General features: G+C 44.2%; 1 protein-coding gene across 1 annotated transcript in view; it reads left to right on the top strand.

Moving 5' to 3' along the window:
• The window catches only part of LOC126456413 (cuticle protein 18.6), a 50,753-nt gene extending 27,152 nt beyond the window's left edge, over nucleotides 1–23,601 (top strand). The window contains exon 2 of the mRNA XM_050092165.1: nucleotides 23,011–23,601. Coding sequence (XP_049948122.1) covers nucleotides 23,011–23,601 — 591 coding nt within the window. The remainder of the gene's footprint in view (nucleotides 1–23,010) is intronic.
• Nucleotides 23,602–24,231: the final 630 nt, after the last annotated feature.

Below are 24,231 nucleotides of genomic sequence, written 5' to 3' on the forward strand. Positions count from 1 at the left end.
TATATATATATTATGACTTTTGAACACTATTAAGGTAAATACATTGTTTGTTCTCTATCAAAATCTTTCTTTTGCTAATTATGCCTATCAGTAGTTAGTGCCATCAGTAGTTTGAATCTTTTATTTAGATGGCAGTAGTGGGACTCGCTGTATTGCAGTAGTTCGAGTAACGAAGATTTTTGTGAGGTAAGAGATTTGTGAAACGTATAGCTTAATTTAGTCAGGGTCATTCTCTTGTATGGATTATTGAAAGTTAGATTGCGTTGCGCTAAAAAATATTGTGTGTCAGTTTAAGCACAGTCATGTAAAATTTTTCTATGGGGTTGTTTCAAATGAAAACGGATTAGTTCCTGGAAGCCTTGGGGAGTGTCAAAATGGCCTCTTGCGCAGTACGTAAAAATTAAGCGAGTATAATTCTCTCCGTTTTTAAGAGCTTGCAGTCTTTAACTTTTCGATTCCACGATCAAAACGTAAAAGGACTAATAGTTTTTTCCAGGTCACCTCATTAGAGAAGCCCTCTGCCTCCTGCATAGCACTCTAAAGCGTGACAGGTGTTTAGCGAGTGAGGTGGCGCAGTGGTTAGCACACTGGACTCGCATTCGGGAGGTCGACGGTGCAATCCTGCGACCGGCCATCCTGATTTAGGTTTTCCGTGATTTCCCTAAATCACTCCAGGCAAATGCGGGGATGGCTGCTTTGAAAGGGCACGGCCGGCGTACTTCCCCATCCTTCCCTAATCCGATGAGACCAATGACCTCGCTGGTGGGTCCCTTCCCTCAAACAACCCCACCCCAGAGACGTGTAATTTTTTTGTAGATCGTAAATATAACAATAATTATGAAATATGGCACTAGGATATAACCCGTTCGTACCTCTTTCGCTAATGTAAATCCATTTTGAGTGCTGCGACTAACGATTCTATCGAGAATCATCCTCAAATTGGGTGTGTATCTGATTTTCAGAATTATTAAATAATTTTTCTCTCACTAAGCAATCAACAACTTTTCCACCCCCATCAGTAACGCGAGTCACTAAAACTAAACTACGCCCGAACAAGCCATGAAGGCTCAGCGGCACTGACCGGCCGCCGTGTCATCCTTAGCACACAGACGTCACTGGATGCGGATACGGAGGGACATGTGGCCAGCACACCGCTCTCACGGCCGTATGTCAGTTTACGAGACCGGAGCCGCTACTTCTCAATCAAGTAGCTCCTCAGTTTGCCTCACAAGGGCTGAGTTCACCCCGCTTGCCAACAGCGCTTGGCAGATCTGATGGTCACCCACCCAAGAGCTAGGCCAGCCCGACGGCGCTTAACTTCGGTGATCTGACGGGAACCAGCGTTACCACTGCGGCAAGGACGTTCGCAAACGGGAGTCACACCGAAAGAGATTTTACACTACTTTGGAATCCCATACCTATATTGTGAAATATTTCATATTCCTTTATTAATGACATTAGAAGAATGTGCAAAATAAGAGAATAATTGCACCTATCAATGACCACTGTTTATCTCTCCATTTCCTTACATAACACTGCAATGGTGCTGAAACGAAAGACCGCAGTAATCTAAGCAATGGGAATTTATTTAGACAAATGAGTCCACTTTTTATACACAGCTCTTTCTGTTCTGCCAAGTTCCTCTTATTGTTTAAGGATATGGAATACGTACGTGAGAACAGCGTAATTTTCCTTGTGTCAGACCATGCATTGACTGTCGCATGGTCTACGGAACATACTGACACACTAGGTGTCATCTCCTGCACTGATGCGGATATCCAACAACACGGGGCCACAGTGCTTCGGGCGACTCCAGAAGATGCATTTGCTGTCGGTTTGAAAGAGCCTTGTGGCAAATGTCAGAACTGTGCAGCTAATGGTGATTGCTTTTCAAGACCAGTAAAAGTATTTTGTTTGTAACTTTTGTTTCCTTTATTACCTGAGACAATTCACTTAAGTTTTCAGACCCACCATGTAATCTGTGTTCCTTTGCACTAACGTTTGCAATAACGTATCAACGCATATAATGTCAAAAGTGAAACTGAGAGTAAAATTATTTTTTTAAAATCTACTCTTAAGAAGTAAACATTAAAGCCAATCTGTACTTTCCTTATGTCTCCTGACACTCGCCACTGACTTTTGCAATGTAGAAAGTATGCACGCGACAAGCGCGACAGGGGTCAAGTTTTCCGCGGTGAATGGCAAAAGTTTTGCGCCGCGGGGGGACCAGGTGGCTCCGGCTGTGGCTATATAATCAGTGGCCGCCGCCCAAGCAGGCACACAGTAGCGGAACGTAGCAGCAACAGCAGCAGCATGGCGTGCAAGGTGAGGCAGCCGGCAGCAGCGCACTCTCGTGTTTACCGGGCGCCGTGGCGACGGCTTTGCCAAGCATTAATTTGAACTTACTTTCACCTCTCGTATACTCGTAAACGAGGGCCAAGAAATCACGTATAACGACGAAGGATTGAACACAATTGCCGGTAATGAACGACAGACGTGTCTTACACGGCAATTTTTTTTGTTGATTTTCGTAACACAATAATGAGATCGTCTGTTAAAACATCGTGGGTCAAAACATTATTCCAGGTTCCTCCATGTCTAATTTTTAGGCTACGTGAGTTAGGACAATTATCAAAGAAACAATGGGCATTCGCGCTGTTCTCAAGAAACAATAATTACTACATTATGCTGAGATATCTCAGATACTTTTGGAATTGGAATACATTAATATAGTGCGTTGCATTGCCATTTGCGCGCCTTTGACAAGCAGTGTTAGCCACCTGGACTTCCTTTCGTGCAAAAAAAAAAAAAAAAAGGGGGGGGGGAGAGAGGGATATATATATATATATATATATATATATATATATATATATATATATATATATATATATATATATATAACAGAGGGAGAAGGTAGAGGAAAATTTAACGAACAATAGGCTAAGATCATTGATGAGGGTGTTTGTTCCCCACTGTATACTTTCCTGTACAGAGGTAGTTTGTGGCTTTTGGCACTATACACATATTGTATGAATAATAGCGGTTAATAGCAAGGTGTGTGGTTTGAGAGTGGGTGTGTCAGCGTCAAACTGATAACCACTACAGCTGAATTTTATATCAGTGCAACCCCGACAGACGAATAAAAAAAAATATCCAATTTCCTCAACACTGAAGAGTTGCGGACCTACCACCTCGTTGGTAGAGCACGCCTCGGAAAAAAAAAAAAGAAAACACTTTAGAATGATATAATATATTAGTCCAACGGATGCAGATGCAATTAAATATTCCATAGAATTACATCTAAAGCACACGCTCTACTGGTCACTAGCGCCTATCAAAGAGACATGTCCCTGCGTTAGTTCTTTTGCTTTCAATGGACTCTTCATACAGTAGAAAATCTCCACTTTATTTTTGCCAAATTTTTCTTGACTTCAGAGTCCCACTTAGGAATATTGCAGACACCTTCTACAGGGCCATACGAAAACTGGAAAATACGTTCAACACAAAAGAGGGAGCACTTTTTATCTGGGACTGAGATGTCAGAGCGGGAATGTTAACAGTGTTCTCTTTCTCCGGCAGTTGATCGTCCTGTCCGTGGTGGTGGCCGTGGCAAGCGCCGGCTACCTGGGCGCCCCCGCCGTCTACGCCCCTGGCGCACCTCTGGCTGCCCGAGGATACGCCGCCCCCGCCTACGCCGCCCCCGTTGCCCGTTACGCCGCCCCCGTCGCTAGGGCTTACGCCGCCCCCGTCGCCAGGGCCTACGCCCCAGCTGTCGCTGCCGCCCCCGCCGCCGTGGAGTACGACCCGCACCCCGAGTACAGCTTCGCCTACAACGTCCAGGACGCCCACACTGGTGACTCCAAGACCCAGCACGAGAGCCGCAGCGGAGACGTCGTCCAGGGCAGCTACAGCCTGGCCGAACCCGACGGCTCCATCCGCACCGTGGACTACACGGCTGACCCCGTCAACGGCTTCAACGCCGTCGTGCACAAGGAGGCCGGCGCCCACCCCGCCGTTGCCGCCCCCGTGGCCGTCGCCCACGCCCCCGTGGCCGTCGCCGCCCCCGCCAGGGCTTACGCTGCACCCATCGCCAGGGCTGCCTACGCCGCCCCCATCGCTAGGGCTGCCTACGCTCCCGCCCTGGCCTATGGTGGCGCCTACCATGGTTAAGGACTGACATGGACCAACCAACCAACTGCTCATCCTCATTTTGTACAAATTTTTGTATTCATTAATGAACATCAATATAATATTTGTCTAAACTATTTAGTGGTACATTATTACTTATTTTCATTTTCATCCCAAACCCAGTCTTTCCAATGTATGCTAAATTACGATAGCTCTCCCAAATGTACGTAATTCAGCTACAGTGTTATAACTATTTTCAGTACTTGTAAATTATAATACGTAGCCAATGTTGTATGCCATGTAGCACAAGTTGTAGAATGTCTACGCCATAAAACATTTCCAGCAATTTAACCAATTACCAGAAAATAAGGTAAATCTGTCACCATCTAAAAGGTTGTTTGAACACTGCTGTGCCTTACAACCACTGGCTCTGAACAGGTTGCGAATGGATCAAAGGTACCGACCGACCACCGAGTCATCCTCAGCCATTAGGCTTCACTGGATGCAGGTATAGAGAGGCATGTAGTCAGCACATCCCTCTCCCGGTCGCTGTCGGTTTTGCAGCTGCTACTTCTCAGTCAAGTAGTTCCTCAATTGGAACCGGTGTTACTACTGCGGCAAGGCCGTTGGCACTGTGCTTTACTAGGCATGATTTTATTGGAAGTGCTACGCCCTTGCCTTACCTCTGAGCTTTCATCTCTGAGCGGACTTACCCGGCGGGTTATACAGAAATACTTACAGGGTGTCTTGGAGTCCGATTCACGGCACGTTGCAGTTCAGCGTTTCCACATTAACAAACATAGCCAGAGGGGACAGATGTCTTAATTGACAGGTAGGAAGCTGAAGACATTGGTGGGAAGCAGTAGTAGCAGTATACAGTGCAAGGTGAGAACCAGCTGGATCGAGCCATCGGGCGAGAACAACTCAGTTTGTCCATGTTCCAGAAAGAAATTTCTGGTCATGTACCACTATTACGGAAAAAGCTCAAGGTGACATCTAGTTCTGCGTTGTTCTGCCAAATAGGTATGTATTACTTTTTCAAGTAATTGTTGCACAACGGTGCACACGCTGCTGCAGAGTGTAACGTTAATTCTGGATCAGGTCTTGTAGACTGTGGCTAAGCCATTTCTCCGTAGTATCATATTTAAAGTTCCGTGACTCAATCGGTGAAAACGAAACATTTAAAGGAATACTTTGTTGTCCGTGTGTTTGTATATCCGTCTAGTTATACGACTGTTAAAACCTTTTACCTCAGGAACGAGTAGACGTATCAAGTTCAAATTTAAGTGATGTACTAAGGTCTATGGTTCCCTGGCGGTGTACTAAATGTAACCTTCTAAGTAAATACAGTCAAAACATACGGCCATTTGTGTCACATTTTCTGACACTCGCAAACTCATTAAAAGGTATAGGCTACTTCCCATTGACCTAGAATCATGAACTGTGGCAAGAAACAAGCCTTAACAGTCCTAGTAAAGGAAAAAATCCAAAAAGTCTTCATTTGAAATTATATCACACCAAAAAAATATTTAGTTTGTCATTTGTTATCCTACTTCAAAGTTAAAATTAAAGTATTCTCGAAAGTCTTGGAATTGTTGCACATACATCTTGCCGGTATCAGTATCGATAACAAGCAAAAATCGTCGAGAATTCCGGTTCCCCGACCCCAGAACTGTGTACACACCTAATTAAATTTGTACGAAGGTGAGTCTCACTCGCATAAGGCCAATTTGTTTCCTGGAGTGTCAGTCCCAGAAAATATGCAGGAGAACGTCTGTTAACTTTGGATAGTAGAAAAGAGGTACTGCTCGATGTGTAGTTTCGAGGACGGGTTGTGAGTCACGCGTGGGTAGCTTAACCAGCATCCGCCTCTGGCAGTTCAGCAGTGCGGATCGCTCACAGCCGTCCCCGCCGCCGCACGCGTGGTGTTTGTTTACTTCCGCGTCACAGCGCCTCTAAGTCGAACAAACTGTCATGGCCAACTCTTACGTGATGATGTCAAGATTCCTTGTGATGATCTCATCGTCGTTGACCTATCGATGGTCAGCAGCGTCATTTATGTTCAGATGACTTCCGACGTTGCCTGCAACGAGATTATCCAACGGACGCGACAATTACTCAAATTTCGACACCCCGACGACTACATCGGGCCTATGGTTGTGGGCCATGCCGAACTTGGGCTTCGAACGATCCGTGTTCTCGAACTGCCTTTCGAGGTACAGGAAGAAGTCATCGCGGAGCTAAGCCCTTACAGAAGAGTATACAAACGTGTAGCCGAAACACGGGTACATTTTAGTTGGCTGCTGCCGATCAGTGATGAGTTACGACGGTCAACCCCGAACATGTTTTTGGTTATGGCAAAGAGGGCGACGTCCGCAATGCATGCCTGGAACGCCGCATCACACAACTACGGTACGACGACACGAAAGCCGACCGAACCACAACTGAATTTCCAATCACCTACGTGTTGGCACCGCACGACCACCCCTCAGAAGGCGCTGTTCATAACGTTCTCCCAGGACTGACACAGCCGAAGGCGTCACAGCAGGTTGCCACCGACAATGCTGCCCGTTAACATAACTTCCAACCGGACCCACCCACACTCGAAGATCACAAGCATACTCGTGAGGGTCTTATGGAGACTGAAGACCGCATTATCCCAGCAGCGGCTTTTTTACCGGAACGACGGGAGTCACTTTCTTCCTAAGATATCGAGACACATTGCCGGAAGGAAAAGTAGCCCTAACGGCGCAGGAAACGCACAAGACATCAGAATCGACCACTGAGTCAACTTCGCAAGACGAAGAGGTGCCGCAAAAATCTGAATTCATACACGAAATCTTCTGCTGCCAGGGAGACGCATTCTCCCCAAGAATGACATTCTTGCACCAGAAATTGTGAGCAAGAACCACGCCCGGGAGCCGTAGAAATAGCACGCCCGTCGTCGCCGAAGGGATTGCGCCGACTCGGCCAGCGCCGCCACCTCTCGCCAATGTTGAAACCTACGAACCGTTGTTATGGGCAGATGATGGGTTCAAATGGCTCTGAGCTCTGACTTAACTTCTGAGGTCATCAGTCCCCTAGAACGTAGAACTACTTAAACCTAACTAACCTAAGGACATCACACACATCCATGCCCGAGGCAGGATTCGAACCTACGACCGTAGCGGTCGCGCGGTTCCAGACTGTAGCGCCTAGAACCGCTCGGCCACTCCGGCCGGCCCAGATGATGGGGATTTGCCACTCCAACCTGATGCGGAACTGAGATTTGTTCCTCCATTACACTGACACTAAAATGAGAGATTATCCCGCAACGACTCCTGCCCTATGGGCTTCCACAATCCTCCACCTCAAAGTTCAGCAGCTATGAGCATATCGTCAGCACGGATCCCCCACCAGGCATACCCAATAATATCGGCTACCACTTTAAGCTTCAAGTACTGCACAACACGACAGGTGCAGCGGACATCGACATAGCCCTTCTACAAGAACTGAGGACAGCAACTTGATCTTGGTCACATGGATACGATTGTGGATATGGAATACTCGTGGAGGACCACCCTCCTCCGAGAAGGGCTTGCAGTTTCTAATGTCGCAAATCTACCTGACATGTGAGGGAATCAGAATCATAAAACTACACGCCCTATGGGATAGCTCCTAGGTCCATGCAAAGGTTATCACGCCTTTATTTCTCGGAAATAGAATCACCTCATTGTGGTCGGAAATCTCAATTGCGATTTTGAGCGTACATGCGAATAACCACATTTCACCACATGCCCAGAACTTGGCTTTTTTGTCCGCCACCTTCGTCTCATCGGCACTTGAAGACGGAGAGTGGTACACAGTGATCGCCCGGGGCGTCACACATCACGAGACACTGCGCCGGCCGGCTCGATAAAATATGTATGTCTGACACATTCTATCTTCTCCACGCGGAACATTGACCATCTGTCTTTTCGGAATATGAAATCTACATCTGTACCATCGACCTTTATAGACAGTCTACATGGCGCAGAGCAGACACTCTATATGGTGCAGCGCAGGACCCTGAAAACTGGACACTGCGCTATTGCGAGACCCCGAATGTCGACAACGGGTCGCAGAAGCTTGATATGCTTGTGTCAAACGCATCATGCGGTACGAGGCCACACTGCAGTGGTGGATACTGTGCGCCAAACCGGCCATCCGCCGCATCTTGACACAATATGGCAGAGCCAAAGCCTGGTGGAACCACCTCACAACAGATTTCTACTATATTGCTCAATGCGACCTCATGGACCGTCCCCCGTCCCCCGTCCCCCGTCCCCTGGGCCGTCAAAAAGAACATCAACGCATCAAGGCAGAAATTTTAAACTTGACCAGGTGCTCTCTGGAAGGAGACATCATACAACCACGCGGCAAAAACAGGATTAGTGGTGAAGAACCTTATATGCGTCATATCCTCAAAATGTTTGTCGACGTCAACAGGCTTTATTGTCAACTTCAGACCTACCTGATGGACGACGGCTGACATCGCAAGATCCCGTCGCCGATGCCTTCATGACGGACGAGAGACACCACTATCAAGAAGTACCGACCGGTGCAGAGGCTATTGTTGAGGTTCCCCAGGAGATCCATCATAAACTGGACGCCGCTGCGGTAACACTCCTTACTGTGGAAGTGACCACCAACTATATCCTTCGAGCTGTGGCCAAAGCATCACTGAATCGGTCTCGTACTGCAAACTTTGTGTGGCGCACCACTCAAGACACCAACGCCCATAGAAGGCTTACTCATACCTTTCCCGAAACTTGCATGAGGAACACGGCTTGGTAGTTACTAGCCAATCACGTTACTAAATTGCGACTTCAAAATTTCCACGAGAGTTCTAGCAATGCGACACAAACAAATGTTCCGATAAGTTGTGTCCCGTGAACAAACTTCCTTAGTTGGCGATAATAACATCAAGACTGCCTTCAGTGATCGCTGTGGCAACACAATTCCGACTGACACGCGTTTCTATTTCCATCGATTTCAATCAAATGTTTGATCGTGTGAGTCAAGCATTACTCAACGCAGTGACGGACTGGATAGTGATATCGCCGACGTTCACGGAGGTGTGATCATGCACCTCCTTCAAGGGGCGATGTCCAGGCTTCTCGTCATTAGAAGACTCAGAGAATATATACGGATCGAACGCCCAGTAAGTCAGGGTCACAGATAGCGTGGCTCTCTTTGAGCTGGTGGACATCCTCCGCTCTCTCCGAGTGGTGTGCACGCGAGAGCTTCGCCGTGCCTCGATGATCGATTTTCGGGCACTACTTCAACGCGTGCGGGCGAACATACAGAGCCACTTACTACGCCTGCTGAAAATGTGCCAGAGGATCACCTTTGTCAGTACACACCTGGCAGCCCGGATACCCCACATGGCCCAGATTCTGCCCATCACTGCGACAATGGCTGCCAGACTATAAGCAGCCTTCGGGTATTTTATATGTTGCGGCCATATCTTCATATTCGAGTATGATGCCCTTACCTTACCGAAGTGGGATGGTGGCCTCACGCTTGCTGACGTAAGAGCTAGTACCACGTGACTTTACACCAATACTACCCTCCGGTTGTGGAAAAGCGAGGATATTAGTTTCACTGGAATGTTGACCGCCGAATATGACTTATTTCGAGACGCCTGCCAACGTCATTGGTACATAAACTACTTCAAATGCCACTGATCGGAGTTTTCCTTTTGGAATACTGTTACATATGCAACACGCTCCCCAGGCTGGAAGACGAATACCTACGCATCTACCGCCTTCTCTGAGCGTCCCTACCCCGAAGCCCCGCCGAAGCACGTCACCCCAGTTTTCATGACCTATAGTTTAGGAAACGAGCCAACAACCATACAACAACACTGACATCACTGTGACGTGGTACTTTCTCGTCAATAGCAAATATACTACAAGGCAGGAACCGCACCGCATCGCGCTGGTGGACTCACCCCTGTTCCTCAATTGCGATGTCGAAGATACGGATTTACGCAGTTTCGAGTATGGGGCTCCAGCAGCCGTCTGGAGCCTTGTATAGAAAATTGTGGTTTTCTACCTTCGAGTGCCCCCTAACACGTCTCTCCTACCATGCCGATACATCCTGATGCGCCTTACTTTCCGTCGTCTAAGTGGCACGCCATCACATCGTAGATCCGGAGAACTTCTGGGCACGTGTCCATGTACAACGCCACACCTTGCGCCGGCATCGATACTATCGAGCCACTTTCATGAACTCCTTAGAACCCTCCCAGGAGGTGGAATCGAGACGAAACGCGCCACAAAGGCAGGAAACACCCCCTCTCCCCACCGACGATAGAACGGCCGTTGTTCTAAATTGCTCAAATGGCTCTGAGTACTATGGAACTTAACATCTACGGTCATCAGTCCCCTAGAACTTAGAACTACTTAAACCTAACTAACCTAAGGACATCACACACATCCATGCCCGAGGCAGGATTCGAACCTGTGACCGTGGCGGTCGCGCGCTGCCAGACCGTTGTTCTAACGGCGAGACGAGTGGAGCATGGCGATGCAAGTCTTCCTACCGTCCTTATCTTCCTTTTTCTTTTCATCTTCTCAGCATTTTTCCTTACAAGTGTTTAATTCACGGATGACTTTGCAACAGCAGCCTGATTCTTTTTTTTTTTTTTTTTTTTTTTTTTTTTTTTTTTTTTTTTTTTTTTTTTTTTTTTTTTTTTTTGTGCGTAAGCTCGGCTATTGTGGCCATTTTCTAATCATGAAAAACAAGTTAGAAGAAAGGATCACAAACAAAGATTGTATACTCCGTATAACGTCTCTTCATGGCTAGTTATTTTTTGTTTCTGAAATAAAAGAATACACCGGACTATGACGGCTAGAAAAAAAGAAGAGTCCTTGGGCCGCTTGAGGGTGTGTTTGTATTGTTTTGTTTACCCAAGTTAATATTTCATTTTGTAGTGAGTTTAGAAAAGAAGGCTGCTAAATACTATTTAACTAAAACAACAAATTTATGTAAATATTGGAACGTCAATCTGTTCTTATTTAATTTGGATTAAAAAATAAATACACAGAAAAAAGTTGGTAGGAAGAACAGTAAGTGGGAGTCTTGGATTTGAGTCCCGGCAAAGGAAAAGAAAACCAGCAACACTTTGTCCACAAAAAGTAAAGTTCCGTGTTGGATTCCCTGTCTGATACATTGTTTTAATTTGCCAGGAAGCTTGTAGCGCATGGTAACTGCAAAGGACAACATTAATATCATATGTAAATAATAATTTGAAGCTTCAGATAACTCATGGTGTAGCTTTCCATGAAAATCAGCACATAAACTGGCACTCATTGTATCAGTGGTCATAAATCGATTGTTAATTATATTCAAACTGACATCAGTTGTTCAAAGAATTATTTCAGTTTATCTCAGGTACCAGAATAGAGCTCAGTTACCTTGCCTCATTTGTTCGTTACTAGTTTATAAATTTTTTTTCTGTGCTGCATTAGCTGAGCTCAGAAACAGTATATACCAAATGTCATACAGTCGACGCTGTGAAGATAAAGCTTGGGATTGTTAACATGATATCTGCTGGGAAACTTCGAGTGCGGGATTGAGGTGTTCACTGATTTGATTGTGAAGTGCTTGCTGTTTGCAGATATGTGGACACCCATATTCAGATTTCAATAATTTTCAGTAATTCTGTAGCACTGAACTGTATGCGGTATCAAAGGGAGCGGTACAGCAGTTTTGGGATGCACCGTTAGTAACTTGACCTCACAAGCTATAAGCAGCTCTCTGATCAACAATCTGCCAGGTCTCCTTTTAGTCTGGACATTTGTTCGGTCTATGATGTTTACGATTATAGGAGTTATAAAGGAAGTTAATAGTTTTTTCTTATTGATAAATGTACAGATAATTTTTCGACTCTAACGCCAAAGATTCATTTGAGAAGTATTTAACAGTGATGGACAAAAGAAGATTTACGCTCTTCGTTTATTAGGTTTAGTAATAGTTATCTTTCGTTGTTCTCATGTCCTGGTGATAAGACAGGCTGTGTAGTTACTAGTGAAATTGTGCTAAATAATGAAAGCAACTTTCGAAACAGAACGATTTTCTCACTTTCGATACTATGAATCCCAGCTCCTGTAACTCTGGAAGATTATTATTATTTTAATTTAGTATGGAGAATTTAGATGGTGGCGACGATGTTCACGACGGCCCTGCTCAACAATAGAGGTACTGAATGCGTTCATCTCTTTCCCTTCGTGGCTGCCAATGTCAATTACAATATATAGGTCATTTACCTCGCCTGCAATCTTTCTTTTCATTTACTTACGAAGTCCGATTATTTTCTTTCTTAGATGAATAAATGCATTTTAACCACAATTCTTTTTACCCAGGCCACGGGGAATGATAGAATGTACGTGCCTCTATACCGATCGTATGTTCGCATACAACTGAGTGTGTACCGATCTATCTATACTTATGACCCATTCCTCTTACAGTATTAATTCTTATTTTGAACCACTCATTCTTGAATGTACGTGCTCTCTTATTGTGTGTAATCAGTCGGGTGTATTCTTTAATAACGTTGCTTTTAATATTCAGTGGCTTAGTTTCCACAATTGGCCTTTGCCTGCGTCACAACGGCGCTTCAAGCGAAACATTTATTACGCGACATTTCTGACTAAGATTCTAACAATTTAACAGGGCGGTTACAGGGACAATTACTTAGAAATCATTTTTGAAGCGTTCTAGACTGTCTTTCGAGGCTTCTTTGTGTTGTGAGATCTACATTGAGTTTTACAACTGAGAACTTGTATTCCCAGCCATCAGGGATAAGGTATATCTATTCATGCAAGATGCTGTACTCGGTGGAATTTTTAAAAGTTTGTAATTATGTAGAAAACATAGTTTAGTTCTACATTATGATATCAAACTTAAACATGCGATGTTATGCATGCTCACTATGCCAGCAGGAGACAGGAATATCGTTACAAAATGGTTCAAATGGCTCTGAGCACTATGGGACGTAACATCTGAGATCATCAGTCCCCTAGAACAACTTAAACCTAACTAACCTAAAGACATCACACACATCCATGCCCGAGGCAGGATTCGAACCTGCGGCCGCAGCGGTCGCGCGGTTCCAGACTGTAGCGCCTAGAACCGCTCGGCCACCCCGGCCGGCAATATCGTTACACTCACAAGGAATATTCCCTAGAGTCAATGAACGATCTTGATGAAATTTGGTAGGTGTTTGTAGGGAGCAAAATAAAGGAATAAGTATTTTTGTTTTTGCCCAGCTTCACTTTTAAGGGGTAAAACAAATGCCGAAAAGTAATTTGGTGTATTGGGTTTAGAGGAAATAGCTTCGAAACCATGAAACATAAAACACTTTTATATAAAGTTGAAGTGTAACTTACGTTCTTGAAAACTGTATAATTAACTTTTGAAAAATCATAAAATTACAAATCACTCCTACATCGTTAATGAATTTTGCGAAATGGAAACTTTTATTACAACATAAATTAAAGAAATGCACATTCCACATACATTCATGTGTGATGAAGATAGTTTCTGTAATACCAGTTTTGGAAAATAAGTTGTACAGAATGTGCTGTTGGAGTATGTGCAACACACCTAATTAAAATATATAAACGTTCATTATTATTCTAGTTATTTGTTGTATTATGGAAACTGTTATTTTACTTTTTCAGTTCATACTTCTTTTGTTTTTTTTTTTTTTAGTTACCGGTTCACATACGTGTATTTTCTTAACAGAAAATAATGATAACCAATTATTATGATATAAAATCTTTACAGTAATGATAATCGGTAAATAAATGCTTAAAACTGATTTGTGCCAGTCATATTTCAGTACATTGGAACACCTCGACGAAGAGAACTGCCAATGCACTAGTGGCAGCAGCTTCATCATATTGTTTTTCAAATAGAGATTGACATAATAATCATGCAGCAGAACTAAATCTGAGAATCTTGTCACAAAGTTCTTCCAACATCGAAAGCCGTATACGTCCAACTGCTGAACTTGCCCCGTTGAGCTTTTTGGAACCACCAGAAGAACAAGTTCCTCGTCCTCAGTTACGACATTCACAACAGTTCTTTCGCACTGACCGCCCCAGGAATCTAACGATAATACAGATTTTTCTCCTGCACTGGGAAAGAAAACTTCTGTCAAGAATCATCTGACATGGTCAGGCGTCACAAGAACATTTTTGGCTTCAAAAAGAAGTTCTCTACTTCTCTGTGAAAACTCTCCATTAGTTTCTTTTAAAACTATGAATAGGCTGGTAAACAGTTTGCTAGTTTCAGAGACTGCATGGCTGAATCGTTTGACTGTAACTGATTACAATGGCTGCGGTATGAATTCAATTTTCTTTACACCATTTTGGAAAAAAGTACGTATAGAATGGAACTCCAGGTTGAATCCGGTCTGTTCGAAGTTGTACAAATTTTCAGCTCCCAATACGCTGTTGTACTCCTTAACTAGCGCTAAAAGTCGTAAAATGACTTCGTCGAGATCATTTTCATCATTTATACAGTGTCTACTTATAAACTTTGTTTTCCGAGATAAAATTCCGCGCACCTTTTCAAAATTCAGTAGCCATTTGGGGCATGCATTGAAATTGTGTAACTTTACGTCCCTGCTCATTTGCAAGGCCCACTTTCGAATGTCGGTATCTTGGATAAACAGTCGATGGTCCATAGCCTACACTACTTCTTGTAAAGTTCAGTAGTGTACTATCATTATCTTATCACTTTGTGCGCCATCACGAAAAAAATATTTTTCCTAGATGTTTCATTGACATAACTTTGTGATATTTATGCTGCATAGATGAAAGGGACCTTTTTCCCTTCTTTCCGTTTTTTCAAAATTCAACTGCAGACTTCTTATAATCGAAATTTAATTTAGTTTCTGAAGAAAGTACTGCTCATGTGTTTTACAATCAGATATACAATCACTGTCAATCATTGCTATATCATGGAGTTCAGCCATCAAACTGTAGACCATTATCTTGTTCTATTATGGTCGAATGTCTATTCACGCTGTCACAAATCAGTGCAATAATGGTGTCTTTCAGTTCCACTTCGGGCAAACTGGTAGAACTCTCAGGGAATTCCATACTGCATAGATGACCATTTAGCATTCGGTAAATAATACCCGGGTTAACGGTTGACACTTTCCCTATTTGTAAACAGATGTACTTTGTACACAATGCAAAATCTCGCGTCAGTTCAGCAACAAGTTTGTTCAACATCACAGGTTCAGTGCATACTGGGAAGTACAGGCAGTCCGAAGCAGAATCCGAAGAAACGTTCGTGTTATGTGAATGTAGGCTTTCCCGGTGTATACTGCTGATGAAATCTTCTCGGACTTCCATCCGGGTAGCTGCGTCGAAAATGCGCGACGTTTCGATGGATGTCATTCCCATCATCTTCGCCAGGAGATGATGAGAATGACACTCATCGAAACGTCGCGCATTTTCGACGCAGCTACCCGGATGGAAGCCCAAGAAGATTTCATCAACGTTCGTGTTGATGGCCACGTCCAAAAATCCGTGCGATGCGTAGTAATCCGAAGAATGTTCCGCGAGAAAGAGCTCCTGAAGAGTGTAGCGAGGTCCAGAAGTTGTGCGGGGATGTGCACTTCCTTTTAGATTTTTCGGTTCTGTAACCTTCAAGGTCTGACCCGTGGTCTAGGGGTAGCGTCTTTGATTCATAATCAAAGGGTCTTCGGTCCCGAGTTCGATCCCCATCACTGCCTAAATTTTGATAAATAATCAGCATTGGCGGCCGAAGACTTCAGGCATAAGAAGTCAGCCTCATTCTGCCAACGGCCTTGTCAAAGAGGGTGGAGAGGCGGATAGAGGGGTGGGAAATTGCCCCTAAAGGCGGAAGAATCAGCAATGATCAACGACATGAGGATGCAGAAGCCAATGGAAACCACTGCATTAAAGACACGTAACGTGTATCCACAGGACATGTGGCCTGTAATTGAAGAAGTGTCATGATGATCTCTCCATTGGCAAAAGATTCCGGAATAGTCCCCCATTCGGATCTCCGGGAGGGGACTGCCAAGGGGGAGGTTACCATGAGAAAAAGATTGAATAATCAACGAAAGGATAACGTTCTACGAGTCGGGGCGTGAAATGTCAGAAGCTTGAACGTGGTAGGGAAACTAGAAAATCTGAAAAGGGAAATGCAGAGGCTCAATCTAGATATAGTAGGGATCAGTGAAGTGAAGTGGAAGGAAGACAAGGATTTCTGGTCAGATGAGTATCGGGTAATATCAACAGCAGCAGAAAATGGTATAACAGGTGTAGGATTCGTTATGAATAGGAAGGTAGGGCAGAGGGTGTGTTACTGTGAACAGTTCAGTGACCGGGTTGTTCTAATCAGAATCGATAGCAGACCAACACCGACAACGATAGTTCAGGTATACATGCCGACGTCGCAAGCTGAAGATGAACAGATAGAGAAAGTGTATGAGGATATTGAAAGGGTAATGCAGTATGTAAAGGGGGACGAAATTCTAATAGTCATGGGCGACTGGAATGCAGTTGTAGGGGAAGGAGTAGAAGAAAAGGTTACAGGAGAATATGGGCTTGGGACAAGGAATGAAAGAGGAGAAAGACTAATTGAGTTCTGTAACAAGTTTCAGCTAGTAATAGCGAATACCCTGTTCAAGAATCACAAGAGGAGGAGGTATACTTGGAAAAGACCAGGAGATACGGGAAGATTTCAATTAGATTACATCATGGTCAGACAGAGATTCCGAAATCATATTCTGGATTGTAAGGCGTACCCAGGAGCAGATATAGACTCAGATCACAATACAGGGCGATTCAAAAAGAATACCACAACTTTAGGAATTTAAAACTCTGCAACGACAAAAGGCAGAGCTAAGCACTATCTGTCGGCGAATTAAGGGAACTATAAAGTTTCATTGAGTTGTACATTTGTTCACTTGAGGCGCTGTTGACTAGGCGTCAGCGTCAGTTGATGCTAAGATGGCGACCTCTCAACAGAAAGCTTTTTGTGTTATTGAGTACGGCAGAAGTGAATCGACGACAGTTGTCCAGCGTGCATTTCGAACGAAGTATGGTGTTAAACCTCCTGATAGGTGATGTATTAAACGTTGGTATAAACAGTTTACAGAGAATGGGTGTTTGTGCAAAGGGAAAAGTTCTGGACGGCCTCCAAGAAGCCCTGATCTTACCCCCTGCGATTTTTTCTTATGGGGGTATGTTAAGGATATGGTCTTTCGGCCACCTCTCCCAGCCACCATTGATGATTTGAAACGAGAAATATCAGCAGCTATCCAAACTGTTACGCCTGATATGCTACAGAGAGTGTGGAACGAGTTGGAGTATCGGGTTGATATTGCTCAAGTGTCTGGAGGGGCCATATTGAACATCTCTGAACTTGTTTTTGAGTGAAAAAAAACCTTTTTAAATACTCTTTGTAATGACGTATAACAGAAGGTTATATTATGTTTCTTTCATTAAATACACATTTTTAAAGTTGTGGTATTCTTTTTGAATCACCCTGTATAGTAGTGATGAAGAGTAGGCTGAAGTTCAAGACATTAGTCAGGAAGAATCAATACGCAAAGAAGTGGGATACGGAAGTACTAAGGAATGACGAGATACGTTTGAAGTTCACTAACGCTATAGATACAGCAATAAGGAATAGCGCAGTAAGCAGTACAGTTGAAGAGGAATGGACATCTCTAAAAAGGGCCATCACAGAAGTTGGGAAGGAAAACATAGGTACAAAGAAGGTAGCTGCGAAGAAACCACGGGTAACAGAAGAAATACTTCAGTTGATTGATGAGAAAAGAAAGTACAAACACGTTCCGGGAAAAACAGGAATACAGAAATACAAGTCGCTGAGGAATGAAATAAATAGGAAGTGCGGGGAAGCTAAGACGAAATGGCTGCAGGAAAAATGTGAAGACATCGAAAAAGACATGATTGTCGGAAGGACAGACTCAGCATACAGGAAAGTCAAAACAACCTTTGGTGACATTAAAAACAACGGTAGTAACATTAAGAGTGCAACGTGAATTCCACTGTTAAATGCAGAGGAGAGAGCAAAATGGTTCAAATGGCTCTGAGCACTATGGGACTTAACTTCTGTGGTCATCAGTCCCCTAGAACTTAGAACTACTTAAACCTAACTAACCTAAGGACATCACACACATCCATGCCCGAAGCAGGATTCGAACCTGCGACCATAGCGGACACGCGGTTTCAGACTGAAGCGCTTTTAACCGCACGGCCACACCGGCCGGCTAGGAGAGAGCAAATAGGCGGAAAGAATACATTGAAAGCCTCTATGAGGGTGAAGATTTGTCTGATGTGATAGAAGAAGAAACAGGAGTCGATTTAGAAGAGATAGGGGATCCAGTATTAGAATCGGAATTTAAAAGAGCTTTGGAGGACTTACGGTCAAATAAGGCAGAAGGGATAGATAACATTCCATCAGAATTTCTAAAATCATTGGGGGAAGTAGCAACAAAACGACTATTCACGTTGGTGTGTAGAATATATGAGTCTGGCGATATACCATCTGCCTTTCGGAAAAGCATCATCCACACAATTGCGAAGACGGCAAGAGCTGACAAGTGTGAGAATTGTCGCACAATCAGCTTAACAGCTCATGCATCGAAGCTGCTTACAAGAATAATATACATAAGAATGGAAAAGAAAATTGAGAATGCGCTAGGTGACGATCAGTTTGGCTTTAGGAAAATTAAAGGGACGAGAGAGGCAATTCTGACGTTACGGCTAATAATGGAAGCAAGGCTAAAGAAAAATCAAGACACTTTCATAGGATTTGTCGACCTGGAAAAAGCGTTCGACAATATAAAATGGTGTAAGCTGTTCGAGATTCTGAAAAAAGTAGGGGTAAGCTATAGGGAGAGACGGGTCATATACAATATGTACAACAACCAAGAGGGAATAATAAGAGTGGACGATCAAGAACGAAGTGCTCGTATTAAGAAGGGTGTAAGACAAGGTTGTAGCCTTTCGCCCCTACTCTTCAATCTGTACATCGAGGAAGCAATGATGGAAATAAAAGTTCAGGAGTGGAATTAAAATACAAGGTGAAAGGATATCAATGATACGATCCGCTGATGACATTGCTATCCTGAGTGAGAGTGAAGAAGAATTAAATGATGTGCTGAACGGAATGAACAGTCTAATGAGTACACAGTATGGTTTGAGAGTAAATCGGAGAAAGACGAATGTAATGAGAAGTAGTAGAAATGAGAACGGCGAGAAACTTAACATCAGGATTGATGGTCACGAAGTCAATCAAGTTAAGGAATTCTGCCACCTAGGCAGTAAAATAACCAATGACGGACGGAGCAAGGACATCAGAAGCAGACTTGCTATGGCAAAAAAGGCATTTCTGGCCATGCGAAGTCTACTAATATCAAATACCGGCCTTAATTTGAGGAAGAAATTTCTGAGGATGTACGTCTGTAGTACAGCATTGTATGGTAGTGAAACATGGACTGTGGGAAAACCGGAACAAAAGAGAATCGAAGCATTTGAGATGTGGTGCTATAGACGAATGTTGAAAATCAGGTGGACTGATACGGTAAGGAATGAAGAGGTTCTACGCAGAAACGGAGAGGAAAGGAATATGTGGAAAACACAGATAAGGAGAAGGGACAGGATGATAGGACATCTGCTAAGACGTGAGGGAATGACTTCCATGGTACTAGAGGGAGCTGTAGAAGGCAACAACTGTAGAGTAAGACAGAGATTGGAATACGTCAAGCAAATAATTGAGGACGTAGGTTGCAAGTGCTACTCTGAGATGAAGAGGTTAGCACAGGAAAGGAATTCGTGGCGAGCCGCATCAAACCAGTCAGTAGACTGATGAAAAAAAAAAAAAAAAAAAAAAAAAACCTTCAGAAAGAGTTGGTTTTTCTAAAGCTTTCTAAGTTGCTCATTGCTAACGTTTTATTTTTATCCTTTATTTACAAATGACTGTAAGAAGTCCTTGCTACTCATTTATTTTGATAAAAGGAATTTGCACATCATATATTTATTTCATTTTAGGACAAGTTAATATAAAGCTATAAAACATAAAAGATTAAATGAAAAACATAAGTATATGCAAGTGAGAATACAATAAGACGTGAGGTATTAAAACATGTAATGTGGGATGCACAGTAAGAATATAGAAAAAGTAAAGATGGAAATAACTTTTCAGAAATTTAGGGGAACATATTGTCTATAATAAATGCTACAATACGGAGGTTCTCTGTTTTCGGAGTATTGTTTGTTGTTTTAAGTTACAATACTTGCAATAGTTGCCGTCTTGGTGGGGTGAGGATGGGAGGGAAGTTGTTTAGGGCTGCGGAGTTTGGGGGTCTGTTTGATTGTGATGGGGTCTGGTTGTTGTGTCCCGCACACTGTACAGGATGCAAGGTGCTTCGTACGTGCTTTGTCTTCCGGAGTGTTGATAGTGTTATTTGGTGTGTGTGTGTGTGTGTGTGTGTGGGTGTGTGTGAACAAGTGCGCACGCGTGATATTACGTTGTTTTGTTTCACTGTCTGGCATCTAGGTGGGGTGGCCTGGTGGTGGTTTTTGTAGGAGTTCCGTTGCGAGTGCTATGTAAGAGAATATTTTGGAGGTATTTTGCAGTACCATACCCGCTGTGTGTGTGTGTGTGTGTGTGTGTGTGTGTGTGTGTGTGTGTATTTGGATCGTCTGTTGTCACTGAGTTCGCTAGTTAGAAGGTTGGGGTTGCTGTACATCTTGTCTTTAATACAGCCCCACAAAAGGAGTCGCATGTGTTCAGATCCGGAGAATGTGGCGGCCAATCGAGACCCAGGCCTGTGGCCTCTGGGTATCCCACAGTCAGAATGCGGTCTCCAAAGTCCTCCTTCGTACATCAGACACTCTCCTGCTTCGATGACGTCGATCTCCGTTTTGCATGAATCACGTCTTGTCGAAACCAGGGTCACTTTGGATAATGGGGATGAAATCATCTTCCAAAACCTTCACGTACCGTCCGGTAGTCACCGTGACATTGAGGAATATCGCACCGATTATCCCGTTGAGGGTGAAGAGGCTTCCCGATTGCGAAGTGCGGATTCTCAGTCCCCGAAATACCGCAATTATAATTATTGACGAACCCATCTAAATGAAACCAAACCATGCTTACGCATGCTGATTCCTTTCACGCCCCGTGGTCAACAGTGCAGTTTGAATATCCTAACGCTAACCGTTCAGAAGTTATGACGATTTTTTTATATAGTTCAATAATTCTCACCCTGTAAGTGTAACACATGGTGAGGAAATAATAAATAGGGTGTAGGGTGGTGCCACGCGGGATTAGCCGAGCGGTCTCAGACGCTGCAGTCATGGACTGTGCGGCTGGTCCTGGCGGAGGTTCGAGTCCTCCTTCGGGCATGGGTGTGTGTGTTTGTCCTTAGGATAATTTAGGTTAAATAGTGTGTAAGCTTAGGGACTGATGATCTTAGGAGTTAAGTCCCATAAAATTTCACACACATTAGAACATTTTTTTTAAATGATAGGTATGATCCATTCAGTTAGGCGAAAAGGGAGACCTAGAAGAAGATGAATCGACGAGGTAATAATGGATATCACCAGTATGGGAGTCCAGGCGTGGAAAAGAGCAGCAAATAATCGAGAAGTGTGGAGGAAGATTGTTGAAGAAGCCAAGGCTCACCAAGAGCTGTAATGCTACTGAAGAAGAAGAAGAAGTAGCTATATTTACTAAATAAATTGTGATGTTAATATAAAATGACTCGTTTCATATCATTACAATTTAACGGGCAAACGGAACATGGGTATATGTTACTAATTAACTAAGACACTCATATTCGCCACTTACGTTTTGCAATGTAGGAAGTATGCGGCGAACAAGCGCGACAGGGATCAGGTTTAGTGCGGTGAATGGCGAAAATTTTGCGCCGTAGGGGGGACCAGGCGGCGACGGCTGTGGCTATATAAGCTGTGACCGCCGCCCAAGCAGGCACACAGCAGCGGAACGTAGCAGCAGCAGCAGCATGGCGTGCAAGGTGAGGCAGCCGGGGCAGCAGCACACTCTCGTGTTCGCTTGTCATCGTACCGACGTCTCAGCGCAGCTTTATGTAGAGCTTAGTTCCACCTGTCGTACGTCATAAACGAGGACCACGGAATCTGTCCATCACTTAAAATGGAACTGAACATTGTGGACGATAGAGCGGAGCAGGAATGTATTAGACGACACATTTTTGTTCCTTTCTTAATACCTTATGGACATAATCTATTTCAAACATTACGCCAAATTCCTTCATGTAATATTTTTTATGGTACTTGAGTCAGGACGATTATCAAAGAAACCACGTACATTCCTACGATTCAGAAGCCACAATAATTAGTACACTACGATTCAGATAACGTGGGAACATGTGGAATAGATTAATGTAAAGTGTAGCACTGCGATTTAATTGTGGATGTGCGCCTTTCGCAGGCAGTATTGAACCATTTGAACTTTCTTTACTATTTCATACAGAAACTTCGCAGTATGTTGTAGCGTATTAATCCACGGATTGTAGATATAATAGTAAGTTTTGAAAGGAGACTCAGTATTGATGCATGTTTTTAAAATTACATTAACGCTGTTCTTCTTTTGCTCCGAATTTCATTTAGCGAATTCCACATTTTTCTTCACTTCAGACTCCCATACGGGAATGTTACGGATACCTACATAAAAGATATCTACTGCAGAGCCACAGCAGTAAGGGAGAACAATTTCTACATAAAAGATGAAGTATTGTTTAATTAGGATTGTGACGATAGCAAGAATGTTAACAGTGTTCTCTTTCTCCGGCAGTTGATCGTCCTGTCCGTGGTGGTGGCCGTGGCAAGCGCCGGCTACCTGGGCGCCCCCGCCGTCTACGCCCCTGGCGCACCTCTGGCTGCCCGAGGATACGCCGCCCCCGCCTATGCCGCCCCCATCGCTCGTTACGCCGCCCCCGTCGCTAGGGCTTACGCTGCCCCCGTAGCCAGGGCCTACGCCCCAGCTGTCGCTGCCGCCCCCGCCGCCGTGGAGTACGACCCGCACCCCGAGTACAGCTTCGCCTACAACGTCCAGGACGCCCACACTGGTGACTCCAAGACCCAGCACGAGAGCCGCAGCGGAGACGTCGTCCAGGGCAGCTACAGCCTGGCCGAACCCGACGGCTCCATCCGCGTCGTCGACTACACGGCTGACCCCGTCAACGGCTTCAACGCCGTCGTGCACAAGGAGGCCGGCGCCCACCCCGCCGTAGCCGCCCCCGTGGCCGTCGCCCACGCCCCCGTGGCCGTCGCCGCCCCCGCCAGGGCTTACGCCGCTCCCATCGCCAGGGCTGCCTACGCCGCCCCCATCGCTAGGGCCGCCTACGCTCCCGCCCTGGCCTACGGCGGCGCCTACCATGGTTAAGGACTGACGTGGACCAACCAAGCAACTACTCATCCTCACTTTGTACAAATTTTTGTATCCATTAATAAACATCAATTCGTCTAAACAATGTACTGTTTGATTATTACTTTTTATAATCCGAAGTAATAGAAACTACTGCAATTGCAGGCAGCAGCGAAGACCTTCTGTCACTTTTAATGTACATATGTGTCATTTTATTATGTATACTAGGTGGTCGTAAAGTCCCGTTACAAACTGCCAGAACTTCTATAGCGGTATGAGTATATAATATATTTAATAGGAGCTCATGTCCGGAAACGTACCGTTTCCTTTCTACGACGGTTTCAGTTCATATGTTTGACTCATCCACTTATGCTTGAAGAACTCACTTGGGCGTGACGCACTACAATTATTAGGTAACAGTTCGAAACGAAAGGCAACGACACATCCATTTATCACTTCAGCACATTTTTTTTTTTTTGTATTAACACTCAAACATTACATGTTCGTAAAAAACCAAAACAAAAAGTAATCCAGGTACAGAACATAATGGTTAAGCGTTAATACAAATGTACTTCAGTGATAAAGGGATGATTTATTATACTTCTTTGTTACCTAATAACAGTACTGCGTCAAGCCTAATTCAGTTCC

Source organism: Schistocerca serialis, chromosome 2 (assembly GCF_023864345.2).
Source record: "Schistocerca serialis cubense isolate TAMUIC-IGC-003099 chromosome 2, iqSchSeri2.2, whole genome shotgun sequence".
Lineage (NCBI taxonomy): Eukaryota > Metazoa > Arthropoda > Insecta > Orthoptera > Acrididae > Schistocerca > Schistocerca serialis.